The sequence below is a fragment of the Lynx canadensis genome, chromosome D3 (genome assembly GCF_007474595.2).
Source record: "Lynx canadensis isolate LIC74 chromosome D3, mLynCan4.pri.v2, whole genome shotgun sequence".
In the NCBI taxonomy this organism is placed as follows: Eukaryota; Metazoa; Chordata; class Mammalia; order Carnivora; family Felidae; genus Lynx; species Lynx canadensis.
This window is the reverse complement of record NC_044314.2, coordinates 59,289,206-59,310,661: the sequence shown is the minus strand read 5'-3', so window position 1 is coordinate 59,310,661 and position 21,456 is coordinate 59,289,206. Positions and strand designations below refer to the sequence as shown.

The window sequence follows — 21,456 nt, the reverse complement described above, 5'->3', positions numbered from 1 at the left end:
TTCTAATAGGGCTACATTTAAAAAGAGAACAAAAACAAAATATGGGAATGAGAAAACAGAGGGGTATGTAGGAGCAGAGAAGCCCTTATTACAACAAACAAAAAACAGAAAGAACCCATAAATAAAAAGATTAACTGATACGATTACATAAAAAATTAAAACTTTAAATACCATAAACAACACTGAAGTAAAAATTCAAACACAGCCACAGTGAAAACTTTTACATATCTGACAGAGAATTAAAACCTATACTAAAGACAAGAGGCTCTTACATATTAGTAATACTGCCAAACCATTAGACAAATGGGCAAAAAGCTAGATCTGGCAATTTTTTCCATTTGTCAGATTGCTAATAATTAAATTGATAATATCTAACTTTTGTGAAGAGGAAAAGGGCTCTTCTATGTATTCTTGATGGTAGAATAAATTGAGAAATTTTTTTTTTGGATGGCCATTTGTATATGTAGCCCCTTTAACAGTTTCCATTCTGAAATTCTGAAATCCTTGTATAACTATACACCAAGTCATTTCTATAGGAGTGTTCACTAAACTATTGTCCATGGAATCTACACTATGCAATATTAATGCAGCTGTTGAATAAAATAGAACCACCTATCTGTACTGGCAGAAATATCTGTAACACATTAAGTAAAAAAGGCAGTTTGTAGAACTACAGACCAATAGATATAGATGGGATGATTTAATTTTTTTAAAAGCCTATAAATGCTCATTTTATGCAGATGGTAATAAAAATGTACAGAAAGGATAACCTTCAAATTGTTAACAATAGTTTTGTGGCAAAGAAAGAATGTGTATTGTAGTATGTGAAGTATGGGAATCTCTGTATTGTTCCCTGCATGCTTTTACTGTTTGAATTCTTTACAGTAAGAATGTACTGATATGGTATTTGAGTAATTAAAATGGAAACACCACCAGTGCTCTCTTAAAGTTCTCATGTTCAAGTTAATAAACATTCTTGAAAGACTTATGAAAGAATTAACACTTGGAAAACATTATGTAAATCTAATTTATCTACAATAGAACCTAAATTAGATAAAGAATTTTGTGGTAATATATCAACTAAAATACTCATTTAATATTTAAAAATTTGAGTAGTTCTTGACATGGAATTATAGCAGAGGATCAGGGTTTATGTCCATACTCCAAAAGAATTTTGTAATATACTACACTTTTAGAACTCTTTTGTATTAGCAAGAGGAAGACAGAATACAGATTAAAATGTAATCAGAATCTGCTTCAATGATCAATTTTAGGTCCTGAGAATTAGTTTTTTTTTTTATTTTTTAAAAAAAAAATTTTTTTTTTCAACATTTATTTATTTTTGGGACAGAGAGAGACAGAGCATGAATGGGCGAGGGGCAGAGAGAGAGGGAGACACAGAATCGGAAACAGGCTCCAGGCTCCGAGCCATCAGCCCAGAGCCCGACGCGGGGCTCGAACTCACGGACCGCGAGATCGTGACCTGGCTGAAGTCGGATGCTTAACCGACTGCGCCACCCAGGCGCCCCATGAGAATTAGTTTTTAATTACTAGTCTTACCTGCAAAATCTTTCACATTCACATTTGCCCCTAAACTTATTAATTCTTTGACTTGTTTCACATCGCCTCGAATAGCTGCCATGTGTAAAGGAGTTTCACCACGTTCATTTCTTTTATTAACTTTGTCTTTCTGTCGAGATGAGGAACTGGGAGTTTTCTTCTGGGCTGGTGTCGTTTGTGATGGATGATTTGGTGTGGAATCTGTAAGAAAAAAGAAAGTTAACGAAAGTTCTAGACTGAATATTTTGAATGTTCATGGAAAGCTTTGTAATGTGCAATTTCCTGGAATGGGGGAGTATCTTCTCACCCTAACAATCCAAAACTTGGCTTGGATGATATATTAATAATTTAACCCAAAATACACTGAGTAGATCTTCCTTTAGGGTTATCAAATATTGCAGGAACAAATACAGAAAAAATGTTTTATCAATTCATTAAATTGCCTTAAATTGGTAACAAAGTATCCAGTATGTACTGTAAAAGTGTTTGCTAAATGAATAATTTGATAAACTGCAAAAAATATGTATTTCTCGGGGCACCAGGGTGGCTCAGTTGGTTGGGCATCCGAAATTGGCTCAGGGCATGATCTCACAGTTTGTGAGTTCAAGCTCCACGTCAGGCTCTGTGCTGACAGCTCAGAGCCTGGATCCTGCTTAGGATTCTGTGTCTCCCCCTCTCTCTGCCTTCCTCTGCTCGTGCTCTCTCTCTCTCAAAAATAAATAAACATTAAAAAATTTTTTTGAAAAAAAAATATGTATTTTTTATGGCATGTTACTCTTATTCTAACACCTAGATGAAATGACATTGAAGGCTAGAGTTCACACTTTGGAACTCAGACAAAGTGTTAGAGAGTTCTATTCGGATATTAAGTTCAAATTGAGGTCATGGATGATTTTAGCATTAAAATGAAGCTTAAGATTTACAAGAAATAAGGACGTCTGGGAAGGCCTTTAAAAAGTGGGCTAATCAGAAAAAAAATTGCTTTGAGTCCCATCTTTTGATTTTTGTTCCAGTCTCTATACCAAAAATAAGAATGTTAAACAAGATAATACCCAAAGTTCTCCCTCTTGTCCCCATTTTAGAACTACTGGGACAAAAACAAAACAAAAGGTTTCTTAATCAGTTAAGGATTCCAGACATATGTACAGTGCTAATAATTAATTCTGATAATTTACAACTATTTAAAAGAAACAAATGTTCTAAGAGGAAAGTCTATGGAAAATAATTTTCTAGCATCATATAGGAATTTTCTTGCAAACTGACACGATTAGGGCACTCAAGTAACATCATTCTGTCCCCAATAAGAAAAAAAGCTTAAAATTTACATTTTGGATTTTATTTTATTTTTTTTTTATTAAAAAAAATTTTTTTTAACTTTTATTTATTTTTGAGACAGAGAGACACAGAGCATGAAGGGGGGAGGGGCAGAGAGAGAAGGAGACACAGAACCAGAAACAGGCTCCAGGCTCCGAGCCATCAGCCCAGAGCCTGACGCGGGGCTCGAACTCACGGACCGCAAGATCGTGACCTGAGCTGAAGTCGGACGCCTAACCGACTGCGCCACCCAGGCGCCCCTACATTTTGGATTTTAAAGTGCATTGTGTCAGTAACAGTTTCTTATCTGGACTTCTGGAAGTACACTCCATAAGAGCACAGACACAGTCTTAGTGTCTATCTTATTTGTTACTGTATCTCAACTGTTTAGAAGACTTCTTGGCACACGGTGGTACTCATGCAATACTTGTTGAATGAATAAAGGAATTTTACTATAATCTTTATAGTCAAATTATTTATTAAAATTAGCTGTTCAGTTTCTTAAAAACAAAAGGACCTATTTTTTAATCCAAGCAACTTGCAAGGAATTAATTCATATAAAATTTTGTTAGCCGTTTCAAAATAATATTCATATACATAAAATAAAAATAGTACTATCCATAATGGCAACCAGGGTAAACATAACAGAAACAGGGGAAATTAATTACATAATGGATAAAATAATGAATCCTAAACTACGCGTATGCTGTTATGCTGGCAAACAGCTTCGTATTTCGAAAGTTTTCCACTCTAGTTCTACATATATTAATAAAGTTGACTAAAAATCCTTATATGAAAAGAATCAACTGCATTATAGTATGATCTTATTTAAATTTTAAAACACAAATTACATAGAGAGCCTGGCTGGCTCAGACAGTGGAGCATGTGACTCTTGATCTCGGGGTTGTGAATTCAAGTCCCATGTCAGGGATAGAATTTGCTTTAAAAAAAACAAAAACCCTACAATGAAACATGGATCTGTACGTTTATACCTAGAAAACTTCTAGAAGGAACACTGGAGACGTGGCAAGATTAACTTTTTGCCTCCTAATTTATTCTAAGGATAGAAATTCATGGTGTAACAAAATGAGTTCTTAAAAATAAAAGTCTTCTCATCTAACTATTATATCTGACACAAGGTCAACATTTTACAGAAACATTTGAAGTTTTAACAATGCATAGCATCTTTTTTAAAAAAAAATTTTTTTTAACATTTATTTTTGAGACAGAGAAAGAGAGAGAGAGAGAGAGAGAGAGAGAGAGAGAGAGAGAGAGAGAGAGTGAACGGGGGAGGGTCAGAGAAAGAGGGAGACACAGAATCTGAAACAGGCTCCAGGCTCTGAGTTGTCAGCACAGAGTCCGACGCGGGGCTCGAACCCACGGACCGTGAGATCATGACCTGAGCCGAAGTCGGACGCTTAACCGACTGAGCCACCCAGGCACCCCAACAATGCATAGGATCTTTAATTTGGCTACAGTCATGCAAAAACGGGGGGGGGGGGGGGGGAAGGCAGGAGAATAACCAAAAACAACACGCTCTACTTAAAAAAGCAGGAAGCCCTAACGTGTTCATTAGTGAAAGATTAGATATACCAATGATTTGATGGAAACTACAATACACAGAAGCTCTTAAAAATTTTACCATGTTGTCATAGTTTTTTTAAAAAGCCAATACACGAAAGCTTCACCAGAGAAAAGTATCCTTTTCAATGCATTTCAACAGTGTCTGTTAAGTTACCCAAAATCTTATATAAAGATGCCTTGAATTCAGAGCCCAAAGAAATTTTTTTTCTCTAGACAAAACTGATTTACTTTATTAGTCAATAAGAACTATACAACTTAAAATTTTGTGTTGTTGGTTGCCAGAATGCATTCAATGGTCAATAGTAATTATCATCTCTGCCCAGCTATCTGGATTTTACCTAGCTTTTTATAGCTTTTAAAAAATTAGTGAGTTGGGTAGTTCCCTTGTTCTGGTTCTGTTGGTAACCCATCCTAATTATTTTTGGAGGGCACAGTATAGAAATAACTCTTCCCCACCCACACACATACACGTAGTACAACACATTAATCAGAAGTGTGAAATGAAATACGAAATAAATTTACATAGCATATCACAAATATTTTCCCTTTTAAAATAATTTAGATCTCAAACAATAAAGCATGGATTACATTATGGCTTCTAAAAGTACTGGTGATGGGTACTGAGGAGGGCACCTGTTGGGATGAGCACTGGGTGTTGTATGGAAACCAATTTGACAATAAATTTCATATTAAAAAAATAACTAAATAAATAAAAGTACTAATGTGATAAGATTACCAGTTTATCGGCAGGGTGCTAGCAACTGAAAAGTAAACTATAAACCTAGAAGCAGCTTTACAGAAACTAGAGTAAAGATGCTTCAGTAAGGTGAAAGCACACAGTGCAGCAATGGACTTTTTTTTTTTTTTTTGAATGACCATTTCTAAATTACCCAATTTAGCTGACAAATATTTACTGAATATCCACTAAGTGCAAAGATCCCCTGCTCCTGTATAGATTCTCATCTGGTGGAGGATACAGACAATAAACAATTATCACCCAAATAAACGTAAAATTACACTTACAACAAGTTTTTAAATTTTTAAAAATATTTTTGAAAGTAAGCGCGTGCACATGTGCGAGGGGGAGGGGAGGAGAGAGAGGGAGACACAGAATCTGAAGCAGGCTCCAGGCTCTGAGTTGTCAGCATGGAGCCCGACGCAGAGCTCAAACTCCCAAACCGGGAGATCATGACCCAAGCTGGAGTCAGACGCTTAACCAACGGAGCCACCCAGGTGCCCCCAAACTTGTAAGAAATTTTTATTAAATACAAGAAAAATAAAAATTTAAAGTAATTGTTAAGACAAGGGTGGAATCTGAGGCAAACTAAGAATACACATGTACTCAATGATGGTGTTACCTGGACTGTTGTCTCTTGCTGTCATCTGCATAAGGAGTGCCATCTGCTTCCGCTCAGAGAGTGGATAACCAAAAAGAATGCTAACTGGCGTGGACTTCTTATTTCCAGCTTCCTTTTTTGTTTTCTTCTTTTCTGGACCTTCTTTCTCTGGAATTATTAACAAATATGTAAGAATCTGAAACAAATGCAAGTACTGAAAAGCAAAACATAAGAAAACTTTTAAAAAACAGATGCTATACATGTATTTGAGAAACAAACTAGTAATAGGCTAACAAAAGAACACTAGACTTTTATTGTATTATATGAGCAATTTTCCTCCTGAATGCTTTGAAAAAACATATATTAATTCTGTTTGCTGAAAATTAAGAATTATTTGGAAATTTATTCCTATTATAATTTGTATTTTAACAATTTGTTCTTTTAAAATTAAACTTCCTCAACAACACTTCAAACATTCCTTAGTATCACATCTTTGAAGCTTCTCTTCATTCATTATAGTTTTATTCTTAATTACTGCTGTCCTTATTAGCAATGTTCCTTCAAATTACTTCCCTAATTCCACTGATGATTTTTATAATCTAACGAGATAAGTATTTAAGACAAGTCTCATCACACGAAGTAATTACTGAAAAACAGCATCAGATCACCTTATCCCAGACACAGGATAGCTGAACATGGAATGATCCTGATCAAAGTTAAAAATGAGCAAATTAAAGATTCTGCATGTGTGTGGGTATGTGGGGGTGGTTAACAGAGATTGTGCAAAGATCCAAAATGTCTAAGGATTTTTTTCAAAGAGATTTGATCCATCATAAAGCCAGTTCTCAGGTTGAGCTATTTGGGAAATCCTTTGGCAATGCAGCCAGCATTCCCCATCAAGTGCCAGGAACTTCAGGTGGAACTGGATTCTGTAAGTCAGAGAGATACAGATAGCTGTTCTAGGACTTCTCTGGGAGATAATTCAGATGTGAGTTAATGTCTGCTTATTAAGTGTCTAGACATCTTATTTCTTGGGAAATCCTATACAAATTATCTGAGAATTACTGATTGGGGATTGAGGGTCCCTGCAAAGGTGGACTAACAAAGATAAATAAGTAAATTTCAAAAATAAACATAGAACACAGCAAAAATGGAAGAAGGGAAGGTTTAGTAGTAAATATTGCATTTTTTTTTCCTAGGCAGATGTGCCCAACAGATAGACTATTCCAGGTGATAAGCATTTATTAATCTAGCAAGTTCAAGAAACTAGTTATAAATTGATATTATTTAAATATTGTTAAATATATAATCATTTAAGGCATAAGAACTTAAAAGTAGTAATTCTTGCAGCGAGCCACTTATTTAATTAGGATACAATGGTTGGCATCCTAATGGCCTAGAAAAATTAAGAGATCAGAATATTTAAACTCTGCTGCCCAGAAATCACTCAAAATTCAATAGCTCCTAAAATGTTCATCGTGTTGATACTTAATTTTACATAACAAAAACAAAAAACTTCAAGATTTACTTAAGTCAGCCTTTATTAATAGTTCTAAATATTGTTTATTTTCTTGTTTCTTATTTTATTATCATTAATGGTCCACTTTAGTATAAATCCAGTTTCAGCACAGTGTCTCATCTAACTTACTAAATTTATTATAAAGCCCTTACAGGTTTTTAAGAGAAGCCCATTTTTTTTCCAAAACATATACTTTCTTCTAATAATATTCTGTATGTTCTGTTCTCTCATATTTAATGAGGAACCATAATTATTGTTTTAATGATTTTCTGCCTAAATAACAAATCTTTAAATATAGCGAATGTACTTTTCTAAAATTAAAATATTTAACACTGTAAAAATTTTATAAAAAGGAGAAAAATTTTTTTTAAAAAGAAGTGACATCTAGTAATTGGAGGAAACAAAATGAAGAAAATGTACAGAGAATCTTTCTTTAAAATATTTTCTTAAATTTTGGGGAAATTTTCATATTTTCTCACTTGCAAAACAATGAATTTTCTGCTTCTCATTACATTTCATGCAATGTTTTAAAAAGAATATGTTCTCAAGCGATACATTAAGCAAAAATTCAAATTAAATACTAGCATCCAATCTGAACTCTGTTTTTCTTTAATTGAGTTTACCTTAGTCATTTGTCTGAGCTCATGCTTTACATAAGATAGGAAAAGAAGGTAAGTAAACAGATGCTGGGTGTAAGATAGCTAGATTAATACCATTCTTCAAAATTGTGTTAGATTAGTATGTCCCAAAGTGTGCTTTTTCAAGTGTAAAGCATTCAACAAAACTTTTGACTATGTGGGATCTATACTGTGAAGAACTTATTTCCTGACCAGTCATAAGTAAAAAATGATCACGTGTATTTGAGAAAGTTAGGTACTTCTCAAGTTTGACAACTGAACTATTTGTCCAAAAAATGGGTCAGAATTTTAAAATTTACACAGAGGAATACTGACACGTGCTCATTTAGCACAGTCTCCTCTAGAACTGAAATTCCACTCGACCACTCTAGAGATTTTTAAAGAAAAATCCAAGTGATTTACTTAAGACTAAAGAAAAACAGAGAAATGGATTATCCACAATCCAACATTCTTTATTTCAAGGTTCAGAAGATCTTTAGAAATACAGAGAAGTCTCAGTCTTATAATCTCAAAAATGAATGCTTTCTTTTCAGGACTTGTCAGAATAAACAAAAAGCTCAATACAGTCACATCCCAATTAAGTGTAGGGTATATTAAGAAGAAGAAACAAATTTCTTTCTTGGGGAACTGGCTCATAAACCTACCAGCCTCTCAAAAACTAAAGAATATGATACTTCCCCACAAAGCAGTCACTGTGGAAGGAATGGAGCAATGGAGCTGTAACTCCATTAATTCAGATGAATATAACTAAATCAATCACATTTGGAATGCACTTCAAGTCTGAGAAAAAAATGTTGCCATTGCTCTCTGGTTCTAAAGCATCTACAAGAATTTCTAAAATGTAGGTGCTTATTATCTTTTGATTTCCAGCAATACTACTCAGATCATGGATAGTTTCATCCCATATACCTCTTTCAGGTATACCCAGGCCCTGAGGAGTCCTGTTATAGAAATGTATACCCAACTCCACAGTAAGTGTGGGCCTTTTAAATTTAATGCTGATTGTAAACATGTCCTTTACCCCCAAATTTTGATAATTAGGTACTGACTTATCAGCTCAGTTAGTACCTTTCAGGATAATTTTAAGAGTAATATTTGGCTCTACACCTCTCTCACAAATTTATAAAATATAAAATATACCAGAAACAGAAGGCTTATTTCAGCTTTTATTAGCTAAATGTCATATGCTGAAAACTGGACACTTGGACACCCAGGGACTAAACAATATTTTATATTATAAAAAAATTAAAAGATAAAAATATAAGCCCATTAAAAAAAAAAAAGGACAATCAAAACACTTAACTAGTTAGTTTTCACATAAGATAGCACTTATACATTCTCCTCTATTCTTCTATCTGGAGTAATTATGAAGCCTAACCTGGTGCCATAGCCAAATAAAGCAGTTCCGACACAGTTCATGGTAATGGCATTTCTCCAGGAAAGCTGTTGTTTTAATCCAGTGTTAAATTCAACATGGGCAGCAAAGTCAATAGGCTAAAGACAGTTCAACCAAAAACTAAAAAAAAAATTTTTTTAAAAAACAATGCATGATTAAATAGTAAGATGACACTATCAAAACCAGTACATGTGGTGTATATCTTGTAAAGAGTATAGAGCAAAAGAGACCAAGGACCTTGAGTATCTTCCCATAGGAATTGCTGCACTGCACAACTCCAAGGGGCTGAATTTTATACTGGTTTCTATGTGAACGGTAGCCCCATGTTGTGCTGTGCAACTACTGAGTAGTGGTACATAGTAGTCCTGCTTAAAATGTTCATAAATAGCACATGTTGGATATGATGCACCAGACACCTCAAACAAAAACTGGAAAATTCAGGGTCACTCATGTAGTTCACTTATTCAACCAACGATACTTATATACTGGTTTGAAAGGAAGTTATTTATAGTACAACAATTACTTGTAAATGTGACAGAAACCACTGGCTAAACAGGTGCCCCTGATAATCTAATTACCTGAGTATGTCCTGTAAGAAGATATAAGTCTCTCCCCCCAATTTTCACTTGTATGTCCTGGATCTGAATCTACAGAATAAGAAGAGACAGAAGAAAAGAAAAAAAGCACACGAAGGGAAATGCAGAATTCAACAAACCAACATTTTTCAAAAGACCACTAGTTTAGTCAATGATCTATCACTGTTTTTCCAAAAGATTATTTTTAAGGTAAAGCCAAAAGCACATTTAAAACACAGGTTTGGCTGAAGATTTCAATTTGGCCAAGACTTCAGTTTTTTCAATTGGACTCTTAAAGCTGAGAAAGACAACCATGCAGTTTGCAGTAATAGATACTACTGATGCTATTTATTAAAAGAGATCTCCTTTGAAGCTTTATTTTTTCCAATCTCTGAATAATGATAAAAGAGGCAGTCCTCTATCACTGTCTTTCTGTTTAGAATTTGTCTTTAGAAAACTTGAATAAAGGACCTCAATAATCCTTTTTGTTCTATGAATGCCAAACTACTCAGAAAACAATGGAACACTTTGGACTGCAGTATCATTCTAGACCACAGACCTTTCTATAAATTATACGCATTTCAAACGGTATGAATTACTACACTGCCCACTATATAAGACGTCTTAGAAAGAAAGCAGCCTAAAATCAAAACAAAGTTTATCAGCTAAGATAAGAATATGGAATTCGGCCTAGCAATTCATGACAAGTAAAAATATCACCAACTGACTTTTGGCAATATGGCCAGAGCAGATATTTTTACTTATAAACAACATGCCATTTTAACTCACAATATTATTTTGATCTTCATATACTAAATTTATTGACATACACTTTTCTTTCCAGAATCATTATTATTCATGAGTTCAGTTAGGTATAAAGAAGCAAGTGTTGGGGTAAAAAAAAAAAAAAAAAAACAAAAAAAACAATTTAGAGAACAAGTAAAACATAGTATTTGAAACTTTTAAAGATAAGCCAAAAAGTTTAGTGTTGAGGAAGGCTCACTCAACTGAAAGGAAAATAACTGATAAAATAACATTTAGACCAATTCTAAACCAAGTGGGTAAATGGATTCAATGACAAGTTTTTAATGAAGACTTATTATTTCTAAACTGAACATATAAAGTTAGCAACTAGAAAAATTCCATGAAGAATATCTGACATTCCATTTAAAGACAAGCAAAAATGGGCTCCATATACTGCAAAGAAAAGAAAAAGCAGGAACCGATAAGTTGTGCCAACAAGTTGAATTAAATGAATTACTAAAAGCAGATCATATTTTTGCAACAGATTAAAGCATAGTGAATAAGCTAAATTTTCAATTATATTCATTAATATAAGGAAGTGGCAGAAGTTTACTGAAATCTACCTTTGGCAATAAATTAATCCACCCTGACTCCACACACCCTTTGGCTTTTACTCAAATAAGTATGTTTACATTTGGTGCATCTGAATGTGTATTCTATAAGGATTTAATTCAGGAGCTGAATTTTTAAGAGCTTCCATATCTTGTCCCTTGACTCACCCACCTCTGTGCTATACTGAGACTAGGGTTACCTAGGAGGTTTCTGTAAAACACTGAGTGCCAAGCAGAGTAATTATCCCTCCCTGATATGTTCTCTGTAGCAAGGTAAGACAAACAATAGTTGTATTTTAAAAGCCATCTTTTTAGTTAATATTCTGTTTCGGGTTGCAGGAGAATAAGAGAAAAAAATCAAGAATGACTAAAAAGGTTTGCACTATACGTTTGAAAATTTTTAAAGTAAAAGTTTCAAAGATGGGGCAGGCACAAAAGAAAATCTGTAATAAATAATATCCATGAAAATCATCAAAAGGTGATCATCCTTATTAGGCAAAGCACTGATTTTATTAGCTACTCTAACGTTGTTACCAGAAAAATTCTTTTTGTTTTCTTTTTTAAAAAGTTCCTCTCTCCAAATTTGCTTGAGTCATATTAAACAGGGTAAATCCTTCAACGGCATCAGGAAAATAGAACTTCTAAGGCTGGCTGGCAGAGAAGATTTAGTTTAAAACATCTGAACATGCTTCACAACTGCCACCATGGACTTTGGGAACAGGTCATACTGTGTCTCTTTGGATTTTCTCATGCTGCATTATCTACATATGCCAAAAGAAAAAAATTAGTAAATAAATGAAAACAAAGATTTTTAAAAAGTGAAGGACACTGTATCTTTCTACTTATTTAAACATACAAACTAAATATAATGAAGTACCACTGATTTACTTCTATAGGACATTAGATCTATCAAACCTAAAGAAAAACGTACCCCAATGTTATTTGAGGTTAAAGAACATTCATATACTGCTGGTGGCTTTGTAACTAGGTATAATTATTTCAGAGAAACATCAAAGAAATATTTAATCCTTAATCCTGTAACCCTACTCCTGGGAATGTGTAAGAAAGAATTCAGGGTATAATAAAAATACAATATGCAAAGATGCTCATGGTGACATTAATCATAACAAAATAACTGCATGTTTAGTTTGAAGGCCAACAAGAGACCTCTCATGTGTACCCTCAAGACAGCTGTTTATTAGTATTTTCATGTCAAGGGATTGTGGCTTTCCCTTGGATGCCATTAGACTAGGAAAACAAAGAAGTATGATTTTTTGACTGATAGTGCAGGAATAAAGTTCACTTAGGTACAAACAATAACTATTTGAGATAACAGCAGTTTTTAGTTATTAATTACTATACTAAAACCTATATACAGTGTCAGTGTTGAAAGATGCCTACCCAATACTCGTTTTCCCCTTCTTAACAAAAGGACACCAGTTTTGATTAGGGTGACAATACAGCCAACTGCAAGTAGTTAACTTTCCAGACTCCCTTGTAACTAAGGTAGACTAACCAATGAGATGCAGGCAGAAGTTTCTAGGGAGATTGTTTCATCAATAAAAAGGCAAAGACTCACTGGAAAAAAGATACTTTGCCGTTGGGTCCTCCCTCTCGTACTTTCTGCCAGGAGGAGGCAGAAGATATTCTGTGAGTTTACAACAAAATGCTTAAGGACAAAGCCCACGTATGAGTTAAGGGTGAGCACAGAATGATGAAAACATCCCAGTCCCTGATGGCATTACTGAACTACTGTAACAACCCTAGACTACTGATACCTCCTGGCCTTATTACAGTAGATGAAAAAAATCTCAATCTATTTTAAGCCAGTGTTTGTCGGTTTTGTTTCAATTAACATATCATAAACTGATTTTACACACTATGCCAATGAAAGATTACAATTCTCTGAAGCTGGTATTACATGTACTTCTTTACAGATGAGAAAATTGGGAGTTATAAAGGCCTCAAATTTTTTTTGGCCAGGACAAGTAGGGAGCTGAGTAGGGACACAACACTGACCTGTCAGACTCCAAAGCCTCTGATAATAAACACTATGCTATGATTTACCTCTACTGTAACTACAATTAACTTATCCTGCCAGGATTCTAGACAAGGAGAGACTGAAAATAAAAGCTAAAAATAAGTGACAAAGCAAGCTATAGGTATAAGGAATAATTTGTCTTCTTGTCACTCTATATATTCATCTCCTAACATTTCATGAGACAAAATTTATGGGAATTCTCTAACAGGATAGGACAATGTGGGATACTGAAATGATATAAGCAGATATACTGGAAATCTGCTGAAATAAATAGTATTATGACACATCTGTAAGGACCCACTGGCATGACTTCAAATTATGCTGTAACGTTCCCCCAAATTTTGTCTAGTTAAGCAATTACTTTTTAAAAGTGTTATCTTTTAAAAAATTAATAAATATTAAATAATTCAGAGTTATAAAGCTTGAAGACACACTAGGGTATCTCAAAATGAAGACTAAGAATGATTCATCCAGTTGATAGCAGTATCTCTGATTTGGCAGATCATTGAGTCTTCCTTGAAAAGTATGAATATCTATTTAAAAAAGTAACTGGGGTGCCTGGGTGGCTTACTTGGTTAAGCGTCTGACTTTGGGTCAGGTCATGATCTCATGGTTCATGAGCTCGAGCCCCACTTTGAGCTCTGCACTGACCTGCAGAGCCTGCTTGGAATTCTCTCTCCCTTCTTCCACTCGCTCACATGTGCATACACATGCATGTGCAGAAGTCTCAAAATAAATAAACTTAAAAAAAAAAATTTAAGAAACTGTTTTACAGAAATAATTATGCTCATTATTTTAAAAATTCAAGTCCTACAAAAAACAAAGAAAGTAAAAAGTCATTCAAAATCTTGGAAACAGAATGTTAACATTTAGTAGCCAACATTCCAAGCATCTCTCTAAATATATATAAAGAGAAAGGAACTGGGGTGTGTGTGTGTGTGTTAATTTACATACAAACAAAAATATCATATATACGTTACTATTTTAAAATAAAAAGCTGAAAGATTTTATTTTAATCCAACATAAAAAGAAGAGGAACTAGGGTTCCTGGCTGGCTACTCCTGACCTCAGGGTCATGAGTTCAAGTGCCACACTGGGTTCAGAACTTAAAGAAAAAAAAAAAAAAAAGAAGAAGAAGAAGAAGAGGAAAAACTCAAGGAGTTGCTTCTTTTCTACAAGAGAGATAATACACTAAAATATAAATACATTATATGTAAACGTACATGAAAGAATTCTAAATAAAGATTAAAAAGTTGAAGTAAATATTTTTAAAAACTATGTATTTCAGTTGTAGACAATATCAGTTATTCCTTTGCTATAAGAGATGAGCTAAGTAACATTATTAACATTCTGTCCTTATTCCCAATCTTTTATTATTATCCCCACTCTTTTATTTAACCTAAGTCAGGGTTAAAATATTTACATTTCTGTTCTGGGCCCATAATACAGTAGCTAGGTTTGGCTTAGTTCTACCACTAAACAGTCTTTTATATTTAAACAATTTTATCTTTCAAAACATGTGTTAATATATGCCCTGTGTGCACATACATACAAATATAAATATACACAATGTGGCTTTTAATGCAAACAGTACATATTATTTCATAACCTATTTTTGAAATTTGAATGCTATGAGCATCTTTTTACTTCACGTATTCTTCCACAATGTTATTTTTAAGAGTAAAAATCATATTGCTTCATTGGATTTACCAAAATTGAACAAATTCTCTACAACTTAACATTTTCCTGGGGTTATTTTTGCTCTTCTAAGTAGAGATGCACATACCTTAAGATAATTTTCACTATCATCAATAATTACTTATATAAATTCCAAATTAAAGAATAAGTCAAATGTTACCAACCTTTTAGTTTTGGATAAATGTTTTCATATTTACCTCCAACAATATATTCTTTTAATTTAGACCAACTAAAGCAAGTTCCTATTTCTGGCCAGTGACTACCTGGTACAATTTAGGCCAACGATTTTGTCAATTGTTCTATATTGTATTTCTTTGATTACTATTGATATTTTTTATTAAAAAACTTTTTTAATGTTTATTTATTTTGAAAGAGAGGCAGAGGCTCCATTAGTGCGGGGCTTGCTTGGGATTCGCGCTCTCCCTTTCTCTCTGCCCTTCCCCTGCTCATGCACTTGCTCTCTCTCTCAAATAAATAAATATTTTTTAAAAATTTAAAAACATGAACAAAGCATAAAATTTCTTCATCACTGCAAAAAAAAACCCCATAATTTTCAAGGCTTAAAAATGTCATGTTTAGAACAATTTCTAATTCAAGCTAAGACAGACAGCAAAATAAATACACAAAACGAGACCTACCTACTAAAAACATATGAAAAAATTTAAGTACTTTCTAAAGCTATGTTAGCACAGGGCATTTCAAGTATGTTCAGATTCCACAGTCAAGATTATTTCTAAAGTGATGATTAAGATGGCCAGAAAGATATTACATAAACTCAGAATGGGACAGTAACTCTGTGAGTGAAGCTGAAACGTTAAGAACAGTTCATTATTAATATTTCATGCAAGGGATAAAATAATCATGATAAACACATAACAGTCAAGTTTATATTAGTTTCAAGAAATGATCAGTTCAGAGCTAACAAAATCTAGTAGTTTATTAGATTGTGGTAACAAGTTACTTCTGATCTATTATGAACAACCGGGATTGACAGATGTCAAGGACCATTTCTGACGTATAAGAGTTTTTTTTTTTTTTTTAATTTTTTTTTTTCAACGTTTTATTTATTTTTGGGACAGAGAGAGACAGAGCATGAACGGGGGAGGGTCAGAGAGAGAGGGAGACACAGAATCTGAAACAGGCTCCAGGCTCTGAGCTATTAGCCCAGAGCCCGACGCGGGGCTCGAACTCACAGACCGCGAGATCGTGACCTGGCTGAAGTCGGACGCTTAACCGACTGCGCCACCCAGGCGCCCCATGACGTATAAGAGTTTTGAAGAAAAAAAGTGCCATGAATGGGCTTAGGCAATAAGCCTCCATCTTTTTTTTCTTTTTTTTTTCAGGGTGGGGAGGGCATATTTCTGATTCATTTCTGAATCTAAAATGCCTAAATGTTTTCTTTGTTGGGTTCACTACTGTGTCCACAAAAACTCACATTTTTCTCAACTCTAACATATCCTATGCTGTATATCAGAGTAAATTTTCATCACTGAAATGCTATCCAAGAAATTAAGTTCTGAAAATGGTAAGATATTTGTAATAAACCTGAGAGTAAGGAAAGAAGCAAATTGTTTTTATTTGATTAGAAATCGTGTTTGAGTGAGAAACAATGAATTTCTGCCCCAAAATGATATATCTGAAATACCAAAATACAAATATTTCTCTATAAAAATGGGGTGCAAGAGGAATGATATGAAGCAAATCACAGTAAAAGAATGATTAAGATTTTATCAGAGAACAAATTATTCTACCTGTGTCTGAATCTCGTTCTTCATTTCTTGATGGGCTAATGGTAAAAGGAAGTTTACGTTTCATGGACGATTTCTCTTTCATCTCCTTGCCCACATCACTTCGGTCAATTTTTGGAGTTTTACTGTATGATGCAATCTTGTCTTTACTCTATTAAAAATCAAATATGAATACAGTTATAACAATATTAGCTAAGCAAGACAGTATTTAAGAAATTTATGAAGAAAATTTTCAAATATATTCAAAAGTAGAGAGATATTACAAACCACTATCTTTAATGTATTCAAGAGCCAGTTTCAACAATTGTGTCATTTTTTCTAACTTGTCTCATATTCTACTACTTTTACTTAACAATATAATTTTAAAATAACAGTAAAACAAAAAATCTTGAATAAAACTCTGTAAGCATAATATACATGTCACCATCAATGAACAAATATATAAATCAGAAAAAGTGATTCTGGATACAATAAAATATATTGTGTTTTGTTAATATCCCGTACCCACTCCAGGTGAATATCCTACCTTCATGGTCTACAGCCATTATCAAGTTCACACTTATTATAATTTTAATATCTGAATTGGTACTGTACATCTAAACTGGGCTATAAGAACTCCTTTGTGAAAAATATGCCAGACACTAAGAACTAATAAGCCACATCACCTTAAAAGAACAGTTCCCAAACTATGATAATAAATGAGAGATGATACTTGTAGAGATTCTCAGAAGCAAGTTAGAAGTAGACTCAGATTGCAGAAGATACCAGCTTTCAACCCAAGAAAAGAAAATAAAGGAAGGAAAAGGGGAAAGAAGATAGTAAACAAAATAGTGTTTTTAGAGTGGAATTTATCAACAAAATCAAAAGGTGATTTTAAATGAGCAATAGAATAAGACTTCAGTGAGTCCAATCATGAAAATGAAAAAGAGAAATAATAAAGATTGGGACTGAGACCTACATACAATTCCAAAGGGGTTATGGAAAAGTTACAAAAAAAAAATACAAAAAATACTGTATTCATTTTTATATCACTAAAATTTTAAGATTATTTTCTTAGAAAACACACATTACTAAAAGTTGACTCATGAAAGAAACAAAAAACCTGAATAGACCAATGATCATAGAAAACAATAAATCCATACCCAAAGATTTTAAGTTTACAAAAAGGTACTAGAGTCCAGAAGATTTTACAAGAGATTTAAAACAAGTTCAAGGAACAGATATTTCCCATTTCATGTAAATAATACTACAGCATAAAGGTATGATTAGAATCCATCTTTAAGTCTAAAACATACCAAAAGATAGAAGTTATAAGCTAAATTCCTTATGAAATAAATGCAAAAGTAAATTATCTTAAATAAACTGTCAAATCAAATTTAGTGTCTTAAAACTTAGAATCAAGCAGGCTCACCCAAAGAAAACAATAATAATAATTATTAGAAATCTCTTTAAGACAACTCACCATATCAAAAAATTAAAGAAAAACCATATGATGATCTTAACAGGTGACAAAAGTAACATCTCAACAGAGTCTACAGTCATTTTTGATAAATATATTAACAAATCAGGAAGAGAATGTGATTTCCTTATATCTTAACTGATAAAGATTGCTGAAGAATAACAGCCTTATATTATTTACTTCTCAGTTGTAAAGTTAAATTCTCTTGAGCTGCTTTTCCACTTCTGCCAATGAAATCAAGCTTCACAGGCATGTATTTTGTTTATGAGGTTGTTTTAAAAACGTAGTTTTATTATTATTAAGGTACGGTGAAGCCAACAGATCAGGTGACTACTGTCACTGAAAAGGCAGTTTGTTACTCACAGTTTCCAAGGGAGGGCATGCTATACACCACATAGGACCACAAAGGGTAGCACCACGGTGGGTCAGGAGGCATAGGGAGAGAAGGGAAATGTGGGCAAAAGCTTTTATTATGGTTTCCTCAGGAAAGAAAAGGCAAGGCCTGGCTTGCAGCAGTTTCTGGGGTATGGGCACTGTTTCTCTTATTGTCTGGTATATGGCTCTCATGTAATTTATTAGGGCAGGGACAGTGGCCCAGAATGTGAGAGTTGGATACAGTTGGTGGTTGGGTTTGGACTCTGGATTGGTTTACATATGAAATATATGGTCACAAGTGAGTTAAGATCTCTGGGAATTGGCCAGCCATGGGAACGGCAGTCTCCCCAGTATCAGCAGGCCCCAATGTCAAAGCATCAGAAATAAAAAGGCATGATTAATACAAAGTCAACCAACAAAATTCTAGAGACTTGCCTTAGAAATATTAAGTCTTTATTATTAATAAAAGAATCTAAGAAAAACACGAAGATGTCCCTTTTCCCTTGCACCTGTGTAAGTAAAGATACCGTACTGTGCCATAAAACAAGTTAAAAAAAATAATTTGATAACACGTTGAGTGGAAAATGTTCCCTAGAACATATTGATCATACTCTCCTCTGCAACAGGGTGATCAGGGTGCACATTTGCAACTGCTACCAACTAGTTCTGTTCGTTGTAAAATAAAATTGTCCTTGGAAGTGTTACTTGAACAAAGCGTTTTTGTGAGATTCTTCAACACTTTAAAAATTATTTTCAGATCTAGGGAAAGTAACTTTCAAAATAATTATATCCAATTGTCCTGAAATTTCTGTATTACCAAATGATATAAATACAGTATCAATCCAGGAACAAATCACTGGCACATTCTTCTCCCATATCCATGACATAGAAAAGTCTAGGACTCTGTTAGATTATTTCAAAATATTTTAAATCTTTTTCATTTATATTACTGTTATTCTTTCAATAACCTACAACAGCTACCATACACAGTAATAAAAATGTCAATGTATCATTTGGGGTCTACTATACATCAATAAATCAGTAACAGCAAAACATCAATGGCAAAACAAGAATGACTTTCTATCACTGCTACTGCTAGACAATGTACTGGTAGCCTTTACCAAATCAGTTAAGATAGAAAAAAGAAAAGGTAAAAATTTACTCAGAAAAAAAAATGTACATAGAAAATTCTTGAAGGATATAACCCAAAATGTTGATAGCTATCTGTGGGTAACAGCACTACTAATGTGTGGGGAGACAGTTCCCCATGGGTCTCTTGCATATCTGCACCTCTTACATGCAGAAGCACTAACTCCCTTTTTTGGGACTATCTTTTCAAGAATATCTATATGGAGAACAGCATTGGAAGATATGATCTCCTCCTGGAACAAAGAGCAGATCCGTTTACTATTCCATATAATAAACAGTTTCTCCCTTTGGGGCAAAGTTCTGATAGACTTACTGTCCATTACAAAATATTTGGGGTTCTTCTCCCGTACTGCAATCCCCTTTTATGTGTAGCTGTCACCTGGCTCTCTTTGTATCCCCTTGTGAGAAATAGGGCTCAGGTTACAGGCACAAATGCTGATAGATCACTACTACTATTGCCTATGAGAAAGAAACTTTCCTTTCTATTCCACTCAGGAGTTTCACATCTGCTGCCAGCATCCATGAAACAGATTAGCTTGCAAGCAGGGTAGGGTACAATCTCAGATTGTTGATGGTTTTTTATAAGGCAATTTGTTTTCATTAGTCTTCTATGTATTTTCTAATTTTTCTATAACCAACATGTATTACATTACTTGAATGGTAAAATAAAAATTTCTCTATATCACTAGGCTATGGAATAATGAAAGTCTGAATTATATATATATATATTTTTTTTAATATGAAATTTATTGACAAATTGGTTTCCATACAACACCCAGTGCTCATCCCAAAAGGTGCCCTCCTCAATACCCATCACCCACCCTCCCCTCCCTCCCACCCCCCATCAACCCTCAGTTTGTTCTCAGTTTTTAACAGTCTCTTATGCTTTGGCTCTCTCCCACTCTAAGCTCTTTTTTTTTTTTTTTTTTCCTTCCCCTCCCCCATGGGTTCCTGTTAAGTTTCTCAGGATCCACATAAGAGTGAAACCATATGGTATCTGTCTTTCTCTGTATGGCTTATTTCACTTAGCATTACACTCTCCAGTTCCATCCACGTTGCTACAAAAGGCCATATTTCATTTTTTCTCATTGCCACGTAGTATTCCATTGTGTATATATACCACAATTTCTTTATCCATTCATCAGTTGATGGACATTTAGGCTCATGAAAGTCTGAATTATATTGATAGAAAGGATAAGACAGCTACTTAGAAAGTTAAATGATTCACACCTACTCCCACATACTTCATGAATTTAACCTAGATTTTAGATTTTCATAAAAGAGTTTATCAAAGATTTTGATCTACAAATCGTAAATACTAATTTATAGCTGAAACAGAAAAATTTCTAAAAACTAAAATCAACGGGAAAAAAATCCCACATATTAGTGAAAGGATAAACTATATGAAGAATTATGAGTAGACATTTTTGATGAACCCCTATTATGATATTTAATGAGATAATGAAAGCATTTTATATTAAAAGTATATTGCTAGAGAATGTTATTATTTAAAATTATGCTCTATTTAATATATTTAAGAAATTAAATTTTGGTTCAGGTTATTTTATTTAGGATCTCATAATGGCAACAGTTTGTGTCCTATTAAACTGTAAACAAGGTCTCTATCAGAACAGCTGTATACTCATTTCTAAATTATATGGAAGAAAAAACTCAGAAGAAGCTTGAGGCTGGCTTTAGGGCCACTCAC

General features: G+C 33.7%; 1 protein-coding gene across 7 annotated transcripts in view; it reads right to left on the bottom strand.

Moving 5' to 3' along the window:
• The window catches only part of ANKRD12 (ankyrin repeat domain 12), a 127,556-nt gene that overhangs the window by 62,322 nt on the left and 43,778 nt on the right, over nucleotides 1–21,456 (bottom strand). For 4 of the 7 annotated variants that reach the window (XM_030292562.1, XM_030292564.1, XM_030292567.1 and 1 more), the window contains exons 3-6: nucleotides 16,769–16,916; nucleotides 9,927–9,995; nucleotides 5,817–5,963; nucleotides 1,561–1,761 (exon numbers count right to left, since the gene is read on the bottom strand). In XM_030292562.1, coding sequence (XP_030148422.1) covers nucleotides 1,561–1,761; nucleotides 5,817–5,963; nucleotides 9,927–9,995; nucleotides 16,769–16,916 — 565 coding nt within the window. The remainder of the gene's footprint in view (nucleotides 1–1,560; nucleotides 1,762–5,816; nucleotides 5,964–9,926; nucleotides 9,996–16,768; nucleotides 16,917–21,456) is intronic. The other 3 variants (XM_030292565.2, XM_030292566.2, XM_032595440.1) reach the window with 1 other exon arrangement.